The sequence below is a fragment of the Centruroides vittatus genome, unplaced genomic scaffold (assembly GCF_030686945.1).
Source record: "Centruroides vittatus isolate TY-2023 unplaced genomic scaffold, ASM3068694v2 contig_4, whole genome shotgun sequence".
Taxonomy (NCBI): Eukaryota; Metazoa; Arthropoda; class Arachnida; order Scorpiones; family Buthidae; genus Centruroides; species Centruroides vittatus.
In genome coordinates, this window is record NW_027122214.1 from 602,670 (window position 1) to 626,071 (window position 23,402).

Here is a 23,402-nt window from a genome sequence, read left to right on the forward strand (position 1 = left end):
ACTTTCTCAATAGAAAGCGATATAAGGTCACCTATTGTTAAGCGATTTAACGAAAGTGACTAAAAAATTCCTGTTTAAAGTTTGATGACCGAATAGTTGGTCCTTTGCAATAACCAGGAAGGTTAAACAAAGAAGCCACTTTATTAAATGGGTCAGCAGATGGAAAGTCCGTCGAGCAGGGCGTATCCCGTTGACCTTGCTACCTCATCAATCTGTAGATGTACCAATTGATGAACGTCACGTGATAGTTTACGCCCTTCTATCAAACTGACCCTGAGAAATTAGTATATATAGAGAGAGAACTGAAAACTACCCATCGGCTGACTGGAATATCCAAGAAGCAAATCTTTCAATATGAATAAGTTGGTATGTAAATTTTTAATATTTTAAAATTTTTATATAACTTTTCTTCTACTTAATCGATTCTGTTTTATTCTTAGTACGTTTTATTCTTCGTCGTTGCTTTATTCGCCGTGGCTTCTGCCATCGGTGGTGTTAAGGATGCGGCTGGAAACTATTATGATTTTACCACTGGACAACTTGCTAGTTCTGCTACTGGAAAAGTCTACAGTCCTCACTATGGATATGCTCCACATGCTGCTTATGCTTACCCATACGTAGGTGCCTACCACGGTGCCTACGTCGTTTAGAAAAAGGTAAGCCTTAATTATACCCAGTTTAACATCAATATTTTCTGTTAATTATATCAATTTATTTATAAAAATCTCTTTCTAGGCGATGAAGAATTTCTTAAATGTTTTATAAATATTTCTAACTTCGACTTTCAACTGTTTTTTTTCTATTGCTTTGTCTTTCACTGTAAATAAAATTCAATTATTTTTGAATAAACGTCTTTTTTTCATTAATGTTTTACGTTTTGTCACCTACAACTCAATAAAAACATTTATAACGGAAATTTAACTTAAAGTATATTGCACGAACTTACATTAACGAGAATAGAAAGAATTATAGGCTTTTATTTTATATTATTATAAAGATAAAATAAGAATATAAAATAATTTTAAATGTTGTATTCGCCCTTATTTTTTTACTATTTTCACGTATATTTTATGAATTGATAATTTTTTAAACTATAAAAATGTATATTTTCGAATGAACCGCAGCAATGTATAGAGTAAAACATTAAACATAAAAATTAAATATTAAATATTTAAAAACACTCAAATTTTAAGAAAAATATTTATTTTACATCGTTATACAAATCTACATATAAAATAGACTGATTTTATTAATATTTTAACTGTAAATAGCATAGTTTTAAGGTAAAATTGTTATTTTTTTCATCCAACATCGTTTAACAATCCCTTAAATGTGACACAAACCTGCAACTTCTACTTGTTCTGCAGGGAAGGCAAACTAAAGACATATACTGTATATTATTTTTAAATTATATATCTATAAATGATACAAATTTATAAATATAATTATAGAATTTAATCATACGAAATATTATAAACTAATTTTCAACGTTGTCCTTTTTGGCAGGAGAATCTTCTTTAGACGGATTCGAGCTAAAAGAAATTAATAATAAAAATAATTTTATTTAAATCATTATCCGAATTTTTTTTTTTTTTAAAAATCGTATATAAAATGTTATTTTAGAGTTTTAACAAGTAAAAAATATTTTAAATATTTTATGAAGTATTAAACTTTCTCGAAGTTAATACAGCCAAACCTCTAAGAAACGGATATTGACGATGACCGTTGTTTGGAGGTGTCCGTTATTAGAGGTTCGGCTGTATAGGGCCTACATAAAAAGACAAAAATACGATTACCTATCATACCATTTAACATAGTAATTATTATTTTTACAGATAAAAATCCGTCCTAAATTATAAAAGTTAAGTAGATTTTTTTGAAATTAAAATGCTAATTAAACGTTTGTAGACAATGAAAACATTCATCTTACTCCTTTTCTTTATCCGGGTTGTTGCTAACGGCTTTTCTACTCCATCCTGGATCGTAATAATCCCTGTAACGGTGATAAGGATAATCGTAACGATATCTTTCGTCATACCAAGGATAGTTTGGATATCTCGTATTATGCCAAGGATACTGACGATAATCATCGTAACATTCGTATCCATATCCGTATCCTTGTTGGCAATTAAATCCGAGACGTTGGTATTTATCATAAACGTCTTCTCTTGGATAATAACGATCGTATCTATCGTAACTGCGATGATGATCGAATCTATATGGTGGATAATAACGATCGTATCGTTGATACTGTTGATAATATGGATCGTAAACGTTGGGTGATGGTTGATAGCGGTCGTAACTTCGAGATGGAGGAAAGTAACGATTTAAATAGTCTTTGTAGTAGCTGTTACTCCAAGAGTATGGAAAAACATCATCTAAGCAGAAGAGTAGGAGAAGCAATGAAGCTAACTGTAAAATATTAATAAAATTATTTTCTTATCATCATTATAAATAGAATTAAAAGAAAATTGATAAATTTTATATCTTGTGATTCAGCTTATTATTATAATATTTATTAATTAAAGTTTCATGATGAATATTATTAATAGACAACTTCTACGAGTAAAAGCGGCAATTTTTATTACAAAATTTTAATATAAAATTTAAATATCATGTCTTGTACTTACCATCTTCATCTTGTCTCTACGCATAACTGTTTCAAGCATGCATTTTTCTTCAATTTAAAGATGGAGGGCATTGCTCTTTACCCGAAAATATCACGTGACTTATGACATTGAATATCTTAAAGGTCGACAATAACAATTTTCCAAGTCCAATCACCATGTTAGTTATTAAAGGCTATTTTCCACATGGAGATTTCTGTATAAAAATTATAAAAGCACAATATATAATTTTTTTCTATAGTGTAACATGGTACGAAAGAAAGCCAAAATTGCTTCTAACGAGAAGATGATGACGTTAAAACATAATAATAAAAAAAGAGTAAACTGCATCAATATGTCAAATTAAAATATTTTTGAAATAATTTCTCTAAAACAATATTATCCTTTTTAAGAATTCGTAGAAAACATTACAGTAATTACATTTTATAAAAATTTCATTCCAATCTTCAGTTTATTTTTTACAAAATAACTTTTAAATTATTATATTAAATAACTTTGATATAATAACTTTTAAATACGCGTATATCAAAAGTGTTTATAATGATAAAATCAAAAAAACAAAAAAACAGAATGGGATAATGTTTTTATTTCTCAAATTCGTAGAAAATTAATAATTATTTATTTAATAACAATGAATGTTTCTATTGTTCAATTTCGATATAGGATAATGAACTCAAAATAAATACACATCACGCAATGGTATCGATGTTATCATCAAAATTTGGCCTTGAGATAAGCATCAAATCATACATTTCATTTATAGAAACTTCGCTAAGTGATTTTTTAGGAAAATCTTTAATTATTTTACAGATTTTTCATACTTCTAATGAATTTACTCTTACATTTTTAAGTAATATATAAGAAAATTTAACGTTTCAGAGATTATTATTAAAACTTTTTATATACTAGCATTTGATTTATAATAGTCTGTTATTTATGGAATAAAATATGAATGAAATGATATCATTATGTAAAAAATAATAGTTAAAAAGTATTTTCATAAATTAAAAACTTCAAAATATAATTCCTTCTTGTTATTTCACAATAAATAACAATAAAAGCAATAAAAAAATATTTTTCACAAATTAACGTTTATGCAAAATGACTTAGAGATTTAGTTTTCGAGTTTTTTTGCCCTTAAAATAACAGGTTTATAATTATATTTTCTAGGAAGTGATGTCACTGAGGTGTATTTATATAAAATAAAACCATCTTACTGTAACTAAATTAATTAAAAGTTTTATAAATCTCTCAATGTAATATGTGTTAGTTATAAATAGAAAAAAAATGCTTTAATTAATTAATTTCTAATTAAAAAAATTCTCAAATTTATAAATCAAAACGTTGTTTTATTACATACCATTTGAATACAGAAAATTAAATATTCATTTTAAAATACTATAATGTAAAACGTTACAGAAAAAACTACATTCCAGAAAGACAGAAATAATAAATTATTATTAAATCTTTAAACATGAAAACCGCATTTTACATATAAATAAATTAATGTAAAATATTTACCACAAATAAAAATCGAGTTTACAAAATATAAAAATAAAAATATTGTATGAATTTGAAGAATGTTTTACATAATTTTTTAAAATGTAACAAGACATAAAAAGTATAAGACACTTTTTATGTCTTGTTAATAATTAATAAAACGTCTAATAATTAATTTTATACACTAAACAGTTTTATTTAACAACCAAAATATAAATTACATAAATAAAATTCAGACTGAATACATGGTAGTGATTGAAAATGTTAAAAAATTCTTTCATATTTATACAATTACACGATTTACATGTAATTATGGAGAATATAACCAGTAAAAATTCACAATTAAATTAAAGGACGTAATAAAAAATAAACCTAGAAATACTTTGAGGAAATGGAACTTCTCCATTTCCTCAAAGTATTTTCTATACTTCACGTACTTTATATCGTACATTATACGATAAAATAATCAAAATATTATGTAGAAGCATTTTCTTTATCAAAAACTGGTCTTCTATTCCATCCATTATAATAGTAATCCCTATAAATATCAGGATTTACATATACAGTTTCAATAGAAACTCTATTGTTACTTTGATTGTCGTTATCGTAACAACCATTACCATATCTCTGTCCTCCTTTACATTTATAATCGTATGTGTTTTGATGCTGTGGCCGAAAATATGGATAATCATTATCGTAACCGATGCCATTATCGTATCTGTTTGGATAATAGTGGTTTGAATTATAGCGATCGTAATATTGGTTGCTGTTGAAAGTTGTTGGGTAATAACGATTATAGGAATTTGAAGGAGGATAATAACGATTATTGTTGATAGAAGGTGGATAGTAATGATTGTACGTGCGAGATGGTGGATAATAACGATCGTAGTTACGTGAGGGTTGATAATAATGATCCCAGTAACGTTGATAGTAACGATAATTCCAGTTGTTTCCTCTTGTTATGTGTAGCATGACTGCGATGAAAATAAATGAGAAAGTTAACTGAAAATAAAAATTATAGTATTAATAATTAATGAAATATACGCTTTAATAATATATATGTATATATATTTAAGTTGTTGCTTTAGAATATGTTCCAGAATAAAATAAATTTAGACTTTTCCAATGAGGAGTTTGCGATATACTTTGGTCTTATTCTTAATACAGTATTGATAATGTAATGTAAAAAAATAAAAAATAATATTATAGAATAATCTATATAAAATTATCTTAAACAAAAATCATATTTCAACCATATAACTATCAAAAATAAAGCTTATAAAAATGAATAAAACGAATCTACAAGGGAAAAACAACGCTAAATTAAATAAAAATTCATTAATTCTTAATTTCCGAGAAATTATTACGTACACAGAAAAATAATTTATAATTAATTTCTGTTATTTCTAACAGAAAATGTAAGATAAACGTAGGCTAATTCTGAAATAATTTCATTATTTACATTATTGGACTAAACGCATTTATCTTTCGAATCTTTCGATTTATATGCTAATTATTAGGCACAGAATTTCATAACTAAATTTTCAATGAAGTTAACGATCCAAATCGGCAAACAATTGAAACATTTCATCACTAATAAATGGCATTTGCATACTTACGATCTTTGTCTCGTTCATCTCTGCGAGTGGTTTCAATACTCGATGAACCCAATTTAAGTAGCTAAGTGCAACGTTCTGTGCTTGAAAGATCACCTTGACATTGAACGTTACCAAAGGTCATTATAAATAATATCCTGTGCCCCTTCCACCTAACTTTATCCTGATGGATAAATACAGATGATAAACAAAGTATATTTATTATAGTTCGACTTTCTTTCGGGTGCATTCACTTATGAACATATACAAATTAAATTTAAAAATAGTTTTCCAGATTTAAAATATTTAACTCTAATCTTTATTTTATATTTTTGAAACACGCATTTTGAATATTTTTGCATAAAAACTATTGTTTGTCGTTTGTTTGTTGTGTTTAATTATACAGTATACGAATTAGCTCATCGGCAATCGTTTGCTTCTAATATATAAATAAGGAAAAATATAAAATTAATAATAAAAATTTTAAAAAGTTATTTTCAAATGAAATAATCAAAATATATTCCTGTGAACTTCAATGCTAAACTCTCCCGTTTATCCATGAAGGAATGAATCTCTTCGTCACATTAAATGGAAATTGTATTTCATATTAACATAGAATAGACTCCAATTTTAAATCTTGCAAGTTGTTAACTATATTTTATTAGCTTTACAAATGCATTCAGTGTGGGAAATTGTTTTGACACGTACTCTTATGTTTTTCTTTATTACGTCATAACTAAGTAGTATAGTCAAAATAGTATATATTTCTTTTTATCTTTTCTATTATGAATGTTAATTTGCACAAATTTATATGATAATGTTATTGAAATGCATAAAAACATAGGAAATATTCTTAATTTCTCAAATTGAATCTACAATTTAGTGATATAGAACAACAAAGTTCAGTTCTATCCAATCTATCTTTTAATAACTTGGAGTTTTTTCTAGAAACATATTTTTGACGAGAATTACAAAGAAAAATTCTAAATTAACCGGAGTAATCGTGAATATACAGATACTTTAACATTGAAATAGTGTTTAGCTGGAAGGAAAATGAGGAAAGAACAAGAAATCGCTTTTAAAAAAACCATTAAAAAATATATTCTAATGTAAATATATGATAAAAAGTAATTTAAAATTTTATTATTACAGCCGTAATGTATATAATGTCATTTATATTATACAAGCTATTTAAATCTAACTATATTAAACTGCTATTCGTAAGCTTCTTTGCAATGTATTTAAACCCAAACCGCACATACAATGAATTTCATTTAAATGTTGCAATAATCTGATAAAAGTTATAAATGAATTTAACGTGTTTAAAATTGCATAAAATTCTCCACAATTGATTAACATCGTTATTTACATGATTGAAGTTCATTGAAATGATAAATTGATGATAATTTTGCGTTCATATTCCCATGAGAAAACATTAGATATGCATGCAAATAAAATTAATCATTCATATCCTAAAAATTCTATATTAAGAAATAAATAAAAATAGATCTTTTTTCGGTTTATTAAATATTTTTATTAAGATAAAATCATATGTACAAAAAGTGCAAACCCGTCGAGAGTGTTGTACAGTACATAGTAAACACATACATATATAATTACAAGCTTAATATTTTTACTATATAAATTTTTCATTTATGTATTAATAATATGAAATTATAAATATATAAGTGAAAAATATATTAATTCATATAATTTGTGTTGTTGTTTGCGGTTCTCTCCTTTGGTAAAATTCATTGAAAGTTTCTTGAAGCTTCGTTATCTGGTAATTAATAAAGAAATAATTTTTAAATTTTATGTTTATTTAATGTATTAATAATAAATTTATAGCATTATAATTAATCGATTAAATAATTTAACAGTTTTTATTAAGGCATTATTATGACTAAGAGTAATTTATGTTTTGATAATAAACTTTTTCTCTTATTTATTTATTTAAAAAAATAATATATCAAATACATTAAAGTTCTTAACAATTTCTGTTATATCTCTAAAGATAGGCTTTAATTTTGAAAATTATATAAAAACATTTGTTGTTGTATGAAAGTTTACTTATTTACAAAAATTATTTTTATAGAAAAATAAATAATTTAATTATTAGTTTATTAAATACAGTATATCTTATTTACTTTATAATTTTGACGAATAAAATATTTATATATTTATAAACTTTATTTAAAATGCATTATTAAAGTTATTTGTTCATAAATATTTTTAAAAAATACATTTTCTTAGATAAAAGTATTATTTTAAAAATTTAAACATGTTTTTAAACATAAAATTCCATACTGTTTAATATAAATATTGTTTGATAATAATCTACTTATAGTGGTACCTTGTATACAAATTATCCATGTAGTCCATGTCCACCTCCAATTCCTGCAAGACCGTATCCTCCAAGCCCATGACCACCTCCAAGACCACCAAGCCCATGACCACCACCAAGACCTCCAAGTCCGTGTCCGCCAAGTCCGTGTCCACCAAGCCCATGTCCACCAAGTCCTCCTGTTAGACCATGTCCTCCACCGAGTCCATGACCTCCAAGAGCTGCAATTCCACCTAAACTGTGTCCGTGTCCCCCACCCAATCCAAGTCCCACTCCATGGATATGAGGAAGATGATATTTGTGGAAATAACGTTTGCTAACAGCTATTCCAATTTTTCCATGTCCATGATGTCCTAAGCCATATCCTCCTAGTCCATGACCATAATGACTATAAGTGGGATGGAACTGGATATCCGAATACCCAGAAACGGCCACTGCCAGGGCATTTGCCACCATACATGACACTATCACACAAACCTAAATGTCGATGTAAATAATAAATTTGAATATAATAATAAATATTCTAAATATAGAAAATTTTAATTATTTTTGTTATAATCTTTTAAAAAATCAATAAAAATTAGGTTTCGTACTGTATTTTCTTTTTCATTGTATGATACAGATAAAGATTAAAATAAAGAATAATAACAATGCTATAAAGGGAAAATGTAATTAAAATCGAACAATGCTAACGGAAATTCATTGTTCCCTTTCACAATTGTAACAATTTTAACTCAAATTTAGAAATTTTGATCATTAAAGAAACACGAATTTCGTTAATAATATCGAAATATAAAAGAAAAATATATATATGATACATAAATTTATAGGTCATGAAAGGTAATGAACCAAAAAGCGATGAACAGAAGGTAACAGTTGCATCAAACAATGAACTGAAAATTGTTAGTTTCTAAAAATATGAAATAAAAAAAGGAAAGTATGCTTTTTATGATTTTATATTAAATATGAATATAAAAAATATTTGGAATATCTATCTGTCAATCTCTAAATTAATTCGAGCTATCGAACTTTAAACTGGTTCGAAGCTTAAGAAGTATGAAGGAATATATGGAAGAATAATGTTAAATTAATATGAAAATATCCTTGAATTTTAAAGAAAAATATGACATAAAAGTAAGTTAAAATACTTACTATAAAGGAAGCCATAAAACACTAAATTATGTTTTAATATTTGGAAAAGGGCAGAATATAAAATATAAAAGTTAAGTTAAAAATTTAAAACTTATCGATACTAAGATATTTAATTACGAAACTAAGAAAAAATTAGAAAGATTAAAATATACAAAATAATTCATTATTACTGTAAAAATGATATTTAGTATATGAGATTATAAAGCAAATTATACTATGAATATGGGCTAAACTAATGTTAAGACTTCCAGCATTAAAAATCATATAAGGTTATAATTTTTAGCGTATTAATGCCTAGTTCTAGATAAAATTATAAAAGCTAAAACTAAAGTTTGAGATAAAGAAGCTGGGAGAAAATACAATAAATAGAAACCTGAATAATAAGAGTTATATGGAATACAGGGACGATAGCATACAGTTTGTAAGAAATACAAAACGAGCATTTTAACTGCTACACTTTAAAGTATATTAGTATCAACAAATTAAAGTAAATAAGTCGACTAAAACAGTTGAAAGAAGCTATTTTCAACTTAGTCACGACTGAATATACACGTTCTAAACTAGAACTTAACAATAATCGACTCTGACCCTCATTGTTCAAACGTCCTATAATTACGTATTCTATCATGACCATGCTACTACAGTATTATTTTAACAGGGGGAAAAAACGAAGGGTTATAGACTAGGAGGACATAACACAGTAAACTACTTCACAGAATTATAACAGTAAACCTGATTGAAAGTCTAGAGAAACACTATCCATTGTTTGCAGCATTAAAAGTTAACGAAAACTTGAGCCATTTTGAAAGATAGGTATAAATCCAAAATCCACTCACCAAAGTTAATTTGTACATGTCGCAGTTAGAAGTGAAAATTGTTAGTTTGTCTCCGTATTTATAGTCAGCTGAGAAGCTCCTTAAGAATATCTAAATGTGGAACTACCCCAATCAGTGACGTAAATAATTTCACGTGAGAAGTGTAGGAGATTGACATTACGTAGCCAGAAGGAAAGGAAAATTTTAGTTCCACATGATATATTTGGGACATCGTGGAACATAAACATGCCTCTGGGCTTACAGTAACGGTAAAGAAGATCATGTATATACCAACAAAAACATTCCCTGTTTCGAATCTCATCCGAAAATGCCTTATATTTTAAGTGTAGATATACAGATATGGTTGTGTCGAAAAGTTTTCTTTTATTCTCGAGTTCAATGCTTTTGTTTTGCTTCATCTGATACGATTTACACTTATAAAAACATCGTTTTGAATTATTTCACTCTTGTAGGTCATTAAACTTGATATTCTTTTATAATATTTTTACTTCTCACGTTACTCAGTACAGTGTTAGATAAAGCTTAGAGAAACCAAAATTGTCGACTCTCAAGCGCGTAGCTTGTAATATATTTCGGTTTTTATAATAATACGTAATATGTTTAGTTATATAACATGTACTTTATATAATTACTCATATAATTATAACGTAAATTTGTATACTTTAACACGCCACATAAGGTTAACGATCTAAAACAAAAAACACTTACATATCTTCCTATTTAAAATATATATACAGAGTAAAAACTTTTGAAAAAGAATATAATAATTTATGAGAGTTTAAACTTATTAAACATTTTAGATGCATTTAATTTACAATATTTTTAATTCGCGTAATATCCGGCGACGTTTCGCATCAGTCCCCATCTTTACTAAATCGAAATAAATATTTAAAGTAAAACGAAAGCTTTAATCGAAATTATAACATAATAAAAGGACCACGACCCTTTTGAAGTTAAGAATTATTAATAAGAAAAAAAATTGCTTTTTTTCTTCTCTAGTTGCAAATATAATCAGTTTAGAGTAAGCAAAATCATTCGTGTGTAAAAGCAAAAGCGAATTTTTCCTCTTACTGACATCTCTAAGCGTCACATGAAAGAATAAAAGAGATAATCTTTAGGTGCAATGTTATGACCCGACGATTAAACTTGTTTAACGTGTTATCAATTTGTTTTTTAAACATTTATCTCTGTTTTTATACTATTTAAAAACATTCTTTATCAATATTATCTAATAAAATTGTTTTTCCTATATTGATTAATCTATGAATTTATTCCAGTATATCAATTTATAATTTATAAAAAATTAAATCTATACTATATGTAATTTTTTTATATATTTCGATTATAACAATCAAGCTTCCTCTTTGTGATTTCCTGTAAGATTTTAGTTTGATTCGAATTCTTCTTATATTTTCCTCGTTATCAGTCATCATCTTGATTCTTCTCAGTTTATTTATAATTTTTATTATTTTTTTAAAGCTGGATATCATACTATTACCGGTATATTGTATAATATAGTTTTTTTGTAATGCTAATGATTTCTTTTAATGAGGAAAATCATTAAAAGAAATATATAGAGAAAGTATTAAAAGATTTTTATAACAAAATTGCTCTGTATTTTGAACTTATATTGGAAAAAAAATCAAATTTTAACGATATATTTAATTAATATGAAATAGTTACTATTTTAAATCAAAATAGCTGCTCTAGATTTACTCGAATTTTACATTATTTTGTCAATTTTCAACGATATTTAAGCATAATTTTCATTTTAACCAATTTTAAGATGTTATTTATCTATTCGTAGATGAAATTTTATACAATTTTAATTGAAATTTAAATGCTATTTTGTAACTATAAATGCTACATTCTCTTCAAAATATGACTAGAAACGACTAATTTATTGTAGAAAATCTTACTTATTCTGCTTAAATGATTGATTTCTCACATCTCTGTTTAAATTCTGAAGAAAAATTAGAACAAAATTTGATATCTATCTATAGCTTTTAATTATTCAATTATGTAAAATTTAGATTAAAAAAAAACAACAACAAAACCATGTTTCTCTAAACCTTCAGTAACGGCCATTAAACGCCCTCTAAATAGAGACCATTTTTTGGGAACTTTCCTGAGTAAAAATGCACACAAAATAACCAAACAATGACTACCTCGGAACAATACTTATTTTTTACGTTCCGTCAATGGCCGTCGTTCGGAGGTTTGACTGAATAATACAGATGGCCCTCGACTTTCGCACATAATTGGTTCCTGAAAGTGTGTGCGAATGTTGAATGTTCGAAAGTAGAGTGATGTAAAAAAAATATGCATCAAAAACTGTTTAAAATATTTATTCCATAATTTTACCATTATCTAAAAGATACTTCCTTTAAAAAGATAAAAATGTCATTAGTAGACTAAATACAGCTTTTAATTTATTATTCTCTAATGCATCGTTAATTAGAGAAAATCACGAGATCACATTTTTTGATAAAAGTTAATTATAAATTTTATTTTTTCTGATAAGAAACATAAATTCTACGATAAAAAATTCCCGAATTAACTTAAATAAACCTAACAGAGTAGAACTAATTTAACAGGAGATCAAATTTTACGATCATACGATCACTTTCGTTTGAAAAAATCAGGCAAAACTCTATTTAAAAAACACTCATACATTAATTTTATGACATTATATATTATAATTTAAAATTTTTTGCATAATTCATTTGTAGGAAATTGCCAAATTTTCAAAATATGTAGAACTCTCGACAGACGGCCAACGATAAAATCAACTAGAGCAAAACTTCATTATGTATTTTACATTCAGAAAACTACTTAATTATGTTTATTAAAATAAAATATAATTTTATTTTTATTTTATAAATTTATATTTCAAATATAAAATTGGATAAAAGAATAAGTAAATAAAGTTTCGAATTATTTATTATCAATTGTTATATATATAAAATTACGCGCTTCTGTCACGGTATTAAAGATAATATTTGTTTATTCTTGTATAAAGATACAGAAACAATTTTATTCTTTTTATTGCATTGTAAATATGTTTTAAAATTTTTAAAATGCAGTTATAGATTTTAGAATCGCTCGAACGAGTATGTTAAAATATCAGTTATTGACCAAGGCAAGTGCTAAGAACAGGTCTTTTTTTCCCTAATTTTAAAGTGTAAAATAAAGTTTTATGGCTGAATACCTAAAAAATCGTGTATTTTATATTATACAAATTTTTAAGTTTTAATCATCTACTTGCATTAAATCTATACAGAATAATAGTAGTAATTATAGATCCTTCGCTTTATATATTATACCACGCATTTAAAGTTAGTGTAAATTTCTATTATGACTTAGTAGATGTGTGTTTGAGAGTTATTATTCTTGTTGACCATATCTGTATAGTTAAACCAATATTTCTGGAAATATAATCGTAAATTTTGACACTTAACCTATGGAAAATAAAGATTCGCTCAACGACAGTTTCCTAGAAATCATTTAAGTCATAAAAGCGGGAATTTAGTATATATATATACATAACAGTTTATAGAACATTTAAAGATTAATATACCGTACTAAATGGGTCTTATCTAAAAAAAAGAAATAAGAAAATGCTTAATTTATTTTCTAAAATTAATATTTAAATCAATTTTTTAGGGAAATTTTCCGGCTGTTTCTAGAATTGTTCGTATATTTTTGCAATCGTTATCACAATGATATCTTTTAATAAATACGTAAACTGTAAGAGAATTTTATAATATGCAAACATGTCCAACGTAGCGAGAAATATAATCTAAAAACTACCTCAATAGAGATATATCGGTTACATTATATTAACATAAAGTATAATTTATCAGTATTTAACATATAAATGAGGCTATTGTCGTAGAAAATAACTCGTATATAACGCATGAATAAATAAAATTAAAATATTTCTAATTATTCATTTATTACTTGCCTTAAATTTAATTTAATTTCGTTGTTTATGAACATATTGACTACAGAGCGAATATAAAATTAAGATTTATAAGCATTATTATTGTATATTATAATTGAATAATAAGCATCATTGTGCAGAAAGAGTATAATCCAGTCTGCATATAAAAATACCATAAATAGGACATTGAATAAAAAATAATTTATTACTTAAAAAATCGAAGAACTGATGAAATATAAAACTACATTTAACTACATTAAAAACAACTAAAAACTGTAAGGAAATTTCAAATCATGTTTTACTCTTCTAGTATTAGTGCTTAGCTGCAAAATTTTTATCGAAATTATTACATTCACACACTATTTTATGACAAGACATTGAACTCTTCAAGTCTGTCACAAATTGTCTTCTATTGGAAGAAGTCAGACAAGGCTACATTCTGTTTTCTAACAGATGATGTATATGGAGATAAGATTTATAAGTAAGAACAATGACCCTCTGGACTAAGAAAGTTGCGAGTTGTACAAGTTTTTTTTTCAATGAATGCCAACGAAAGTAAAGCAAGCGTTTCCTGTCGCATCCAACCATGCAGAACATCATAGTTTGGGTCAGTGGGCGACCGCACCCAGAACGAAGATCTACATTCCTTTGTTCTAAAGAGGGCGTAAGCAAAAGATAATAGCCTTAAATACTTTCACTTGTAAGAATTTTTATTAGAGATAACTTTAACTTTTTACTGAAGATATTTAATGGTAAGAATGGCTATACCAGATATATATATACTTGGTTATATATATATATCACATAATTTATATTATTTTTTCGTATTTATTTCTGGAGAGGAAAATAAAAAATAAACTTTGCACGAAGTGTATTCAAGCATAACAATTAGTTAATTTCGTTAACTAATTTAGTCACAGGAATATATTTTTATGTAGCGTATAGAAATTACGAAACATTTTAAGTGAGAATGACTGCGATTTGTTTGTAGTAAAGATACTATAAAAAATATTTCTCGTTATATTATAAAATTATATTTGTATATATTTCATTACAAACAAAACAAATAATAGAAAAATTGAAGTGTACTACGAAGTAAATATGCAAATCACATTAGCATAATCCAATTCAATTAATTAGCATTACGTTTTACATTAATAACTTATAATTGATTTTTATTTAATAATTGTACAGTTTCTAAATTATAGTATAGTTAATTATTCATACAAACAAAGTATTTAATTACTTAATTATCTGTTATGGGTAATTAATACATAATTCAAACAAGGCATAACAAATTATGAATTATGAATCTATAAAAATCTTCTGAAGTGGAGCAGAGAAAGAAAATTATTATAAGATCTAATTTAAATAAAATACATACGTAGAATAATATTTTTAAATAAACAATAAAATATGGCAAGAGTTGTATAATTTTATAATCATCATCATCATCATCAATATTTCATATTATTCTTTTGAAAATATTCATCTTTATATAAGATTATTTTGTTTGTTTTCTAAGAAAACAATCGACATTTAGAAAAGAAAATATCTACAAAAATTCTTTTCAAATGCACAATATGCTTTTCTTTAATTTTTAAAGTGCATAACAATGGACCTTTCTTAATTTTTAACGAGATATTCATCTTGATTCATCCTACTTATAGAATTAAGAGGGCGAAAAGTTTAAATGAGCTCTATAAATGTGAAAAGAGTAAAATTTAAAGATTGAAAGAAACTAAAGTTGCATAGAAATAAAGTAGGAAAGTGCTTCTTTATCATAGATGACCTAAGTTAAAAGAATTATAACTTTTTGTCTGAAGCGTATAAATGCTATTAAGTTAAATTAATAGTCGTTAAATGTGCTATTAGGCCAACTAAAGTGCTATTTTATTGTTATTTTTATCGTATATTTTGATTTGATACATATTCTACAGGATATATATAATTTTACTTATCAGTATCAGTTTATATATTAAATTTTAAAAGTAAATCTCGATCGATGTAGTCTAATAGTTGAGAGCTAAGACAAATTTATCAGAAAATATCAATAAAACTTTTTAGTATTTTTTTAATATAAATTCTACAGGTTTTTGAAGCAAATAATCAATTCTTTGTTTAAATTTACAATAAGCTACAAATAATACATCGATAACTGGTTCAGAATTATCAATAATATTACTTTAAACTTGATAAGCAGGTGTTACCAGAGACAAGTTCTATGGTTAAAATGATAAATATCGAATTTATAATGCAAAAAAATGCTTGTTAAGTACTTCTTAAAAGCAGCTTTAATGTAAACAAAGCACAATGCTCTGTTACAGCTACAGTTTTACTTACAATCATTGTGCAGTTTACACGAAGGAAAAAAACGTAAGGAAACTAACCTTTAGATACAAAAATTATTCAACGTTCTCTTATAACAATATATTATCAAACAAATTACTATTTACAAAGCTGCATGTCAGTTGATGAATTTTTAAACTTAAGCATTAAGGATATATAGATTTAAAAAAAATCAAGAACAGAATGATTAATGTATCCTAGAATAATAGAAGGCGTATAACTTGGGAGTTTATGAAGTCCAGTTAAAGATGAGATATTTATATGGATAAATTAACCATCACGAAAATCATTATATTATTAGTAACTGTGAAAATACATTACAAGTAACTGAACATTATTGCAATTAAATTGAAAAAAAAAGCAATGTGCAGGATTTAATATTTTAATATACATATATGTATATATTTAGAATTATTTTAAAAATATTTATTTATTTTAGAATTGCTATAGAAAGATATAGGAGTGGTTTTTTCCTATTTATAAGTTACTTCTATCAATTTAAAAGTATTTTCCGCTAGCAAACGCGATCTGAATTGTATTTTAACAGGTTAATACTTTCTCTATCTATTCTTTTGTCTGTTTATCTGAAGTTTAATTAATTTGAAAACGGAACGTATTCTTTTATTTTCGGGTATTGCTCCTGGAACTAGTTTCAGTGATGAGTTTCTTTTGTTGCTGCTATCGTCAAAAGTCTATACAAAATTCATTTTTATAATTTTTCTGTTAATTTAATTATTGAAACCTTTATTATATTCTTTTTCAGAGCTAAAAAAAGTTTCATTATCTATAAATAAATCTTTCTAGACTCGTTCAGATCATAATAACATTAAACTAGATCTTAAAAAAATATACAAAATTTTAAGTAAAGAATTAACTTATCATTTACATATTTGTGTAACTATAATTCATAATTCAAAATCGTGACGTGACCTATTTAATTCACGAGTTTCACTAGAAAAAATACCGATTTTTTTTTTACTTTTTTGATGAAATTTTTGATATAAAGTTAAGGTGTTTAAATTGGTGGTTCCTGCAAGTCACGTTTGTTGCACCACCTCCTACTTACCATTTATTAAGTGCAACAACTCTTAAAAATAACCGACTACGAATTGTTCATAAGCCTTTTTAGCAGTATTCAACAGCTAATTATATGCTAAAATAGTAACTAAATAAAATTAATAAGTATTTTCTGTAATGCGCTACATTTACACAACGATGTAGCGAGTTAAGGAAGTAAAATCATTTCTGTTTATAGAATGCCTAAAGCTAACAATCGATGCATAGATAAAGTGAATTAAATAGTAAAAATATAATTTTTTTCTAATTATAACTTTCTATTATAGAAAGAATATAACACATTTTTAAAATTTTGGTTAATAATTTAAAACTCGAGCTGTCCACACCGTCATTTCAAATTCTAATATTTCAATATCCTTTTAATACGAGAAAATATACGTTTTTTTATTCACGTTTTCTATAATTTTAATATATATAAGTTTTATAATTTATATAAAAAAACGTAAACAATAGGTCTAAAGCTAGATTTAGATTTTTTTTAAAAAGAATTTTGACAACGCCTTAAGGAAGTTCTTATGACCTCAATACAAAAACTGACTTCATCCCGTGCGTAATAAATATCTTAGATAATTTAGGTCTTTACCAAAGTAGATCCCACATTTTCATTTTACTACAAAAAGGGGCGTTGTTTCAGTTAACAAGTAGGACGATGTTGCGATAAAAAAAAATGCGAAGTAAATAGTTGATAATCTAAAATAGAGCTGTCTTATTTGTAGAGAAAGTGTAAATATTACTTCCTTTTCGCATTCCTCAGGGCTGTAAGGGTCGCTTTAATTACATGTCGCACTAATTCAAGGATTCTCCTCTTGTTCGTTTGTATCACATCATTCTCATCTAATTGTTTCTTTATATATACACATAACAATATTCTGATATACTCAAGAGGTTAATGACAATAAAATAAGAAACTCCGATACATTGTGAACCGCTTAAGAAATGAGTGAACCCTCTTGATGATAAAATAAGATTTTCGAATTCATAAAATATCAGAATTTCGTGCAATATAGATTCGTATTTTATGATAAAGACTCAGAAGGAATCATCAAGTATTTTGCCTGGACCTATCACGGAAAGGATACAAAAATTAATTTTTTTTGTATAAAAAGAACTGCAATACAAAGATGATTTGAAATTGTCCAGTTTCGTTTCATCCCTCTCAATATACTGTTTTATATAGCATATCTTTTGTAGAATATACAGCAAAATTTTACTTGATATCTAAGTGAAATTTATATATAATCAAAGTTTTGTATGAATCAATCAAAATATTTTTAAACAAATAATTATGTCGAAAATTGTGACCAGAGAGAAACTCAAATGGCAAATATTCATAGGACAAAAGCTGGAAGAAAAAAAATCTCATGTAATCTATACAAAACTTCATTGAACAAACAAACATATTTATCTTCATTGCTATTAATATTATAATATTTGCTTTATAAATTTGCATTTAATTATTATTTCATTTTTAAAAGATGGAAACAACCATGCACAAGAAATGAAGTATGTAGAAGAGAGACTGGCGGGATGCAATGTGTAGATAGAACAGTTATCACTCTGTTGGGTTTTCTTTGTAGTCTATTTAACATCGTAAGGACGTGGAATCGGTAAATGAAGTTACAGAGATGTTCAAAATTCCATTCCTACTTATCTTGAATTTTAGTAATTAATTTTAAATATTATATATAATCCACATAGTGTTGGAAAACAAGCATACGTTGGCTAGCTTAAATTTAAAAAAAAAAAAAAAAAAACAGTATATTAATACGGCATGCCACATGAATTTTAAAGATAGAGTAAATATTAAATTTCGAAAAATGTTAAAGTATGAATGTCAATTTAAATGCAGGGCCTTATCCAGGAAATTGTATATCAATTTAATATCATCTCATCTATGGATATTTAGCTACTAAATAACACAAAACTGTGATAAGTACAATAGTACTTTTATTAATGTTTAAAAAAGATTTTTCGCTTCGAATTTTCTGAATAGCGTGGCCAACACGCGACACGTGTGTTCGCCGACCCGAATATATTATATTTTATTGAAACATTAAAGAGAAATTATTAAAGGCTGTCACGTTTACGAAGTTTCGTCGATTTTGCGATAAACAATTATATCTATAATTAAAAAGTTTATATTAATTTTATGGTTTCATGAATATCGATGGATTATTGAAACATTATACAAGTTAAAAACACTATATTTTGACCAAATTAAGTTTTTATTTTTTTATTTTTTTTAAATGAATAGAAATTGATTTCAAAACTATAAAACAATTGTTGCGATATAAATAATAATACGACCTGTGTGTTTTGTGCGTTGCGATTTTATCTTTGACTTTTGTTCTATAGGTTTTTGCCATTTGAGTTTCTATCTTAGAATAATAAATAAATAAATAAATAGAAACCTATGACTTTTTATTTAAAAAATGTTTATAAAACTATCAAATTTAAAAACATCCTGAAAATTTCAAACTTCAAATTCGATTATATTTAAAGTATGAACAGATACCTGATAGATAGGTATAATAATTAGTAAACAAAATTATTTAAAGTATAACATATAAATTAATTTAAAACCTATTAAAAATCTAATAGAATAATTTTTCAGAAATTTGGACGATAAATTTCTAAATTTCTAATTAATTCATTATCCTGAAAAACAGATTCTTATATTTTTATCCCGCCTAAAGATTCACAACGGCATCAGAAATCCTTTATTTTACTATGAAAATGTAAGTCCTTCTCAGATGAAAGCATTAAATATTTTAACCGATGCACATCATAAACACACCTCACAATACCTTACATAAATATAACCTGAATACTCATAATGCCATTATATTCAAATCGGCGAATGTGGCAATACACGAATCTACATTACTCGTATATTAAAAATCTTTAAATCGCTGTGATTCATGAATTGACGCATTCGTTGATTTGAATGTCAATGACTTAGCTATATTCGGGTTATTCGTATATTTATTGTAAGGTGAGTTGCTTGCATTGTGAAGTGCACCGCTTAAAACATTGAATGTGTCTCTGTTCATCTGAGAAGGGTCAAAATTTTTTGGGAAAAAAATGGGTTTAAGCATATTACGAAAGGATTTCTAATGCCATTGTGAAGTTATAGGCGTGATAAGGATATAAATACGCATTTGTAAGATCATCTACACCGTTTATTAATAAGATTTGTTTCGTGGATATTAAAATCAAACTTGTGGCAATAAAATTATATACTCGAAATTGTGAAGTAAACGGGTCCAATTTCTGAGTTTGATCTGGAAGATAAGATATGTTCTATGAATATTCTATTTATAAAAGTTAATCTGGCTTAACCAGTGATAGAGATAGACACCAGATAAAAATCTAACAATTGTAAGAATAAATAAAATTAAGAATAGCGATGCTATTTCAATAAACGCTTTTTTGAATCTTAATCCTGTATGTTTCAATAAATGCTGTTTTAATCGTGTCCATTATAAAAAGAGAAAATTACACGATTATTTATATACACGATTAAAACAGCATTTATTGAAACATACAGGATTAAAATTCAAAAAAGCATTTATTGAAATAGCATCGCTATTCTTAATTTTATTTATTCTTACAATTGTTAGATTTTTATCTAGTGTCTATATATATATATACACATTTCTCGATTATTATTTATAAATAGAGTTTATTTCATTCGAGTTAATTCTTCAGAAACGAGTATAAATTATTTTTTTAATAAAAATCCAACAACGAGTTGCGTAACTTTCCTGCCAAACTTTAAAATAGTGTGTGGTGCCATCTGTTATGAGACTTTATAAAAATCATTTTATATTATTAATTATTATAAAATGGCAAAAAGATTAATTTTGAGAGTAAAGTTGATTTTTATTTATAAAAAAAAATTGTAAATGCTAATAACGAATAAAATCATTAAGTCCGACTCTACTCAAGATGACCTCCTCTATCTTCCCATTACTTTGACCTTTCCCATTCTTCCAGACCTTTAAACCCAAAATTTACTAACATAAATCCCATTAATACACAAACCTCCCTGCAAAATTTCAGAAATTTTCGACTAAAAATGCAAGAGTTATTAAGCTTCAATGAGAGCACACTAACATCCATCCATACATATAGAAAAAAAAACTGCGAATCTCGAGTTTAAAAATGTAAAAATCTCGGGGGTCATTTTTGACTGACCACCATACTATTCCTCTGTTACAGCCTATACAACAGCTGGGAAAGTAAAAATGAATAAAACATTTATGAAAAATAGGCATATAAAAAGTTAATCCATTATTAATGATTTAAACTAAAATCTTGTATTAAATTGCAAGCTTCTAGCCCTTCTGCTTACCATTATTAATTATTTCGTGACTATTATCATTTAAAGCGACAAAGGCTTAAGTCGTTATATGTCGAATTCGATCTTCAGATTTTAATTTTTATTTAACATTAAAATACAATACTTAACTAATTTTACAATAAAATTCTTATTCAAAATTTCAGCCTATTAATAAATATATATTTCGGCATGATGCTCTCATCAGTTTACACTTTTTTAGGCTATTCTATTATAAATTAATGTTGTATATGTACTACGAGATTGAGATATTACTAAAACACTTAAAGTATACCATTAATAAATCATTAATGTAATTCTTTGTTTTCATTTCACCAGGTTTTCCCATTTCTTCTTCAACATGGTGAAATGAAAACAAAGAATTATATTGATAATTTATTAATGATGTACTTTAAGTGTTTTAGTAATATCTAGTACATATATAATGTAATAGCGTGTCCAGTAATACGATTGAATTTTTTAAATACATTAATTTATAATAGAACAACCTTAAAAGTGTAAACTGATGAGGGCATGATGCCGAAATGCATATTTATTAGTAGGCTGAAAATATGAATAAGGATTTTATTGTAAAATTAATTAAGTATTGTATTTTAATGTTAAATAAAAACTAAAAACTGAAGATCAGTTTCCACGTATGATAAGCCCTAAAAGGCTTTATCGTCTTAAATGATAATAGTCACGAAATAATTGAAATCTTGACACTGTAGTATACAGATTATTTAACAATAAAACTATAAAAAAATATACTTTATCACAAGAAGCATCTTTAATAGCTTAAACAGAAAACAAAAATTTCATGTCGTACTTAGAAGTATTTTATTTCAATCGTTCTAAATTGATTTACGTATTAATTAAAAAAGGAAATAAATAGATAATTTTGTAAATCTTAAAATAAGAATATTTCAATAAACCATTCTGTAAATTAACCAGACTTTTCCTCCTTTCAGGAGTATAATAACTAGTAGTCTTTCAGGCTAACAAGAATAATTCGTAAATGATAACGAGCAATTATTTATTTTACATATTTTTAATTAATTTAATTTTAAAATATGTGCTTCACACCTCATATTAGTAGTGGCTTGCCCCTGTACACCGTACTTTAACAATAGAGTCGTGCCGGTCATCTATTTAACTCCTTTCAGGAGCAGTGTTTGAATTGAAATAACGTGACTTCCGGTTCGTATATAGTTAATCGGGGCCTGCTGCAGCCTAAGGTTTCCGTATCTGGACTCGGATTTCATCTACCTAACTCCGTTCTAGGGATGAAGGAAAGACAGACTGACAGAAACCGGACGACAGTGGGAATTTATAGGTCTACAATTTTTTCAAATTGTAACCAAATTACTATAAAAAGTTATAAAATGTCACTCAAACCGTTAGGAATTTTTCACAATTGTTTACTTAAAAATAAGAGAAAGCAATTCTAATTATAAACTTTAAAATATCTAAATAATCAAATATTACACAATCATTAAAAACTACGCACAAAGAATTACTTCTTACTCTTTTATGAGAATTAAATCTAACAAATTTTGCATAAAAGATACAAAAACACGGAAGTATTTAATACGTATCTCACTTATTATTTTTCTCCCACCAAGGTTAAACCA

At 26.1% G+C, this 23,402-nt stretch overlaps 1 protein-coding gene and 1 long non-coding RNA gene across 2 annotated transcripts; one reads left to right on the top strand and one right to left on the bottom strand.

Annotated features, from left to right (window-relative positions):
* Positions 1–271: 271 nt before the first annotated feature.
* On the top strand, positions 272–866 carry LOC136976322 (uncharacterized). The gene is made up of 3 exons (XR_010880915.1): positions 272–366; positions 441–656; positions 736–866. It is a non-coding gene; the product is annotated as an uncharacterized lncRNA (long non-coding RNA).
* A 6,586-nt stretch (positions 867–7,452) lies between these two features.
* LOC136976323 (glycine-rich protein-like) lies at positions 7,453–8,670 on the bottom strand. Its single transcript, XM_067271573.1, has 3 exons — positions 8,660–8,670; positions 8,076–8,543; positions 7,453–7,502 (listed from the first exon to the last, which is right to left on the bottom strand). Exon 2 carries the CDS (start codon positions 8,520–8,522, stop codon positions 8,088–8,090), a length of 435 nt encoding a protein of 144 aa, XP_067127674.1. The 5' UTR covers positions 8,523–8,543; positions 8,660–8,670; the 3' UTR covers positions 7,453–7,502; positions 8,076–8,087.
* Between the last annotated feature and the right edge of the window lie 14,732 nt (positions 8,671–23,402).

Excerpts from the sequence above, each read along its gene's own strand:
- LOC136976323 (XM_067271573.1), bottom strand. The coding sequence starts at position 8,522 with ATGGTGGCAAATGCCCTGGCAGTGGCCGTTTCTGGGTATTCGGATATC.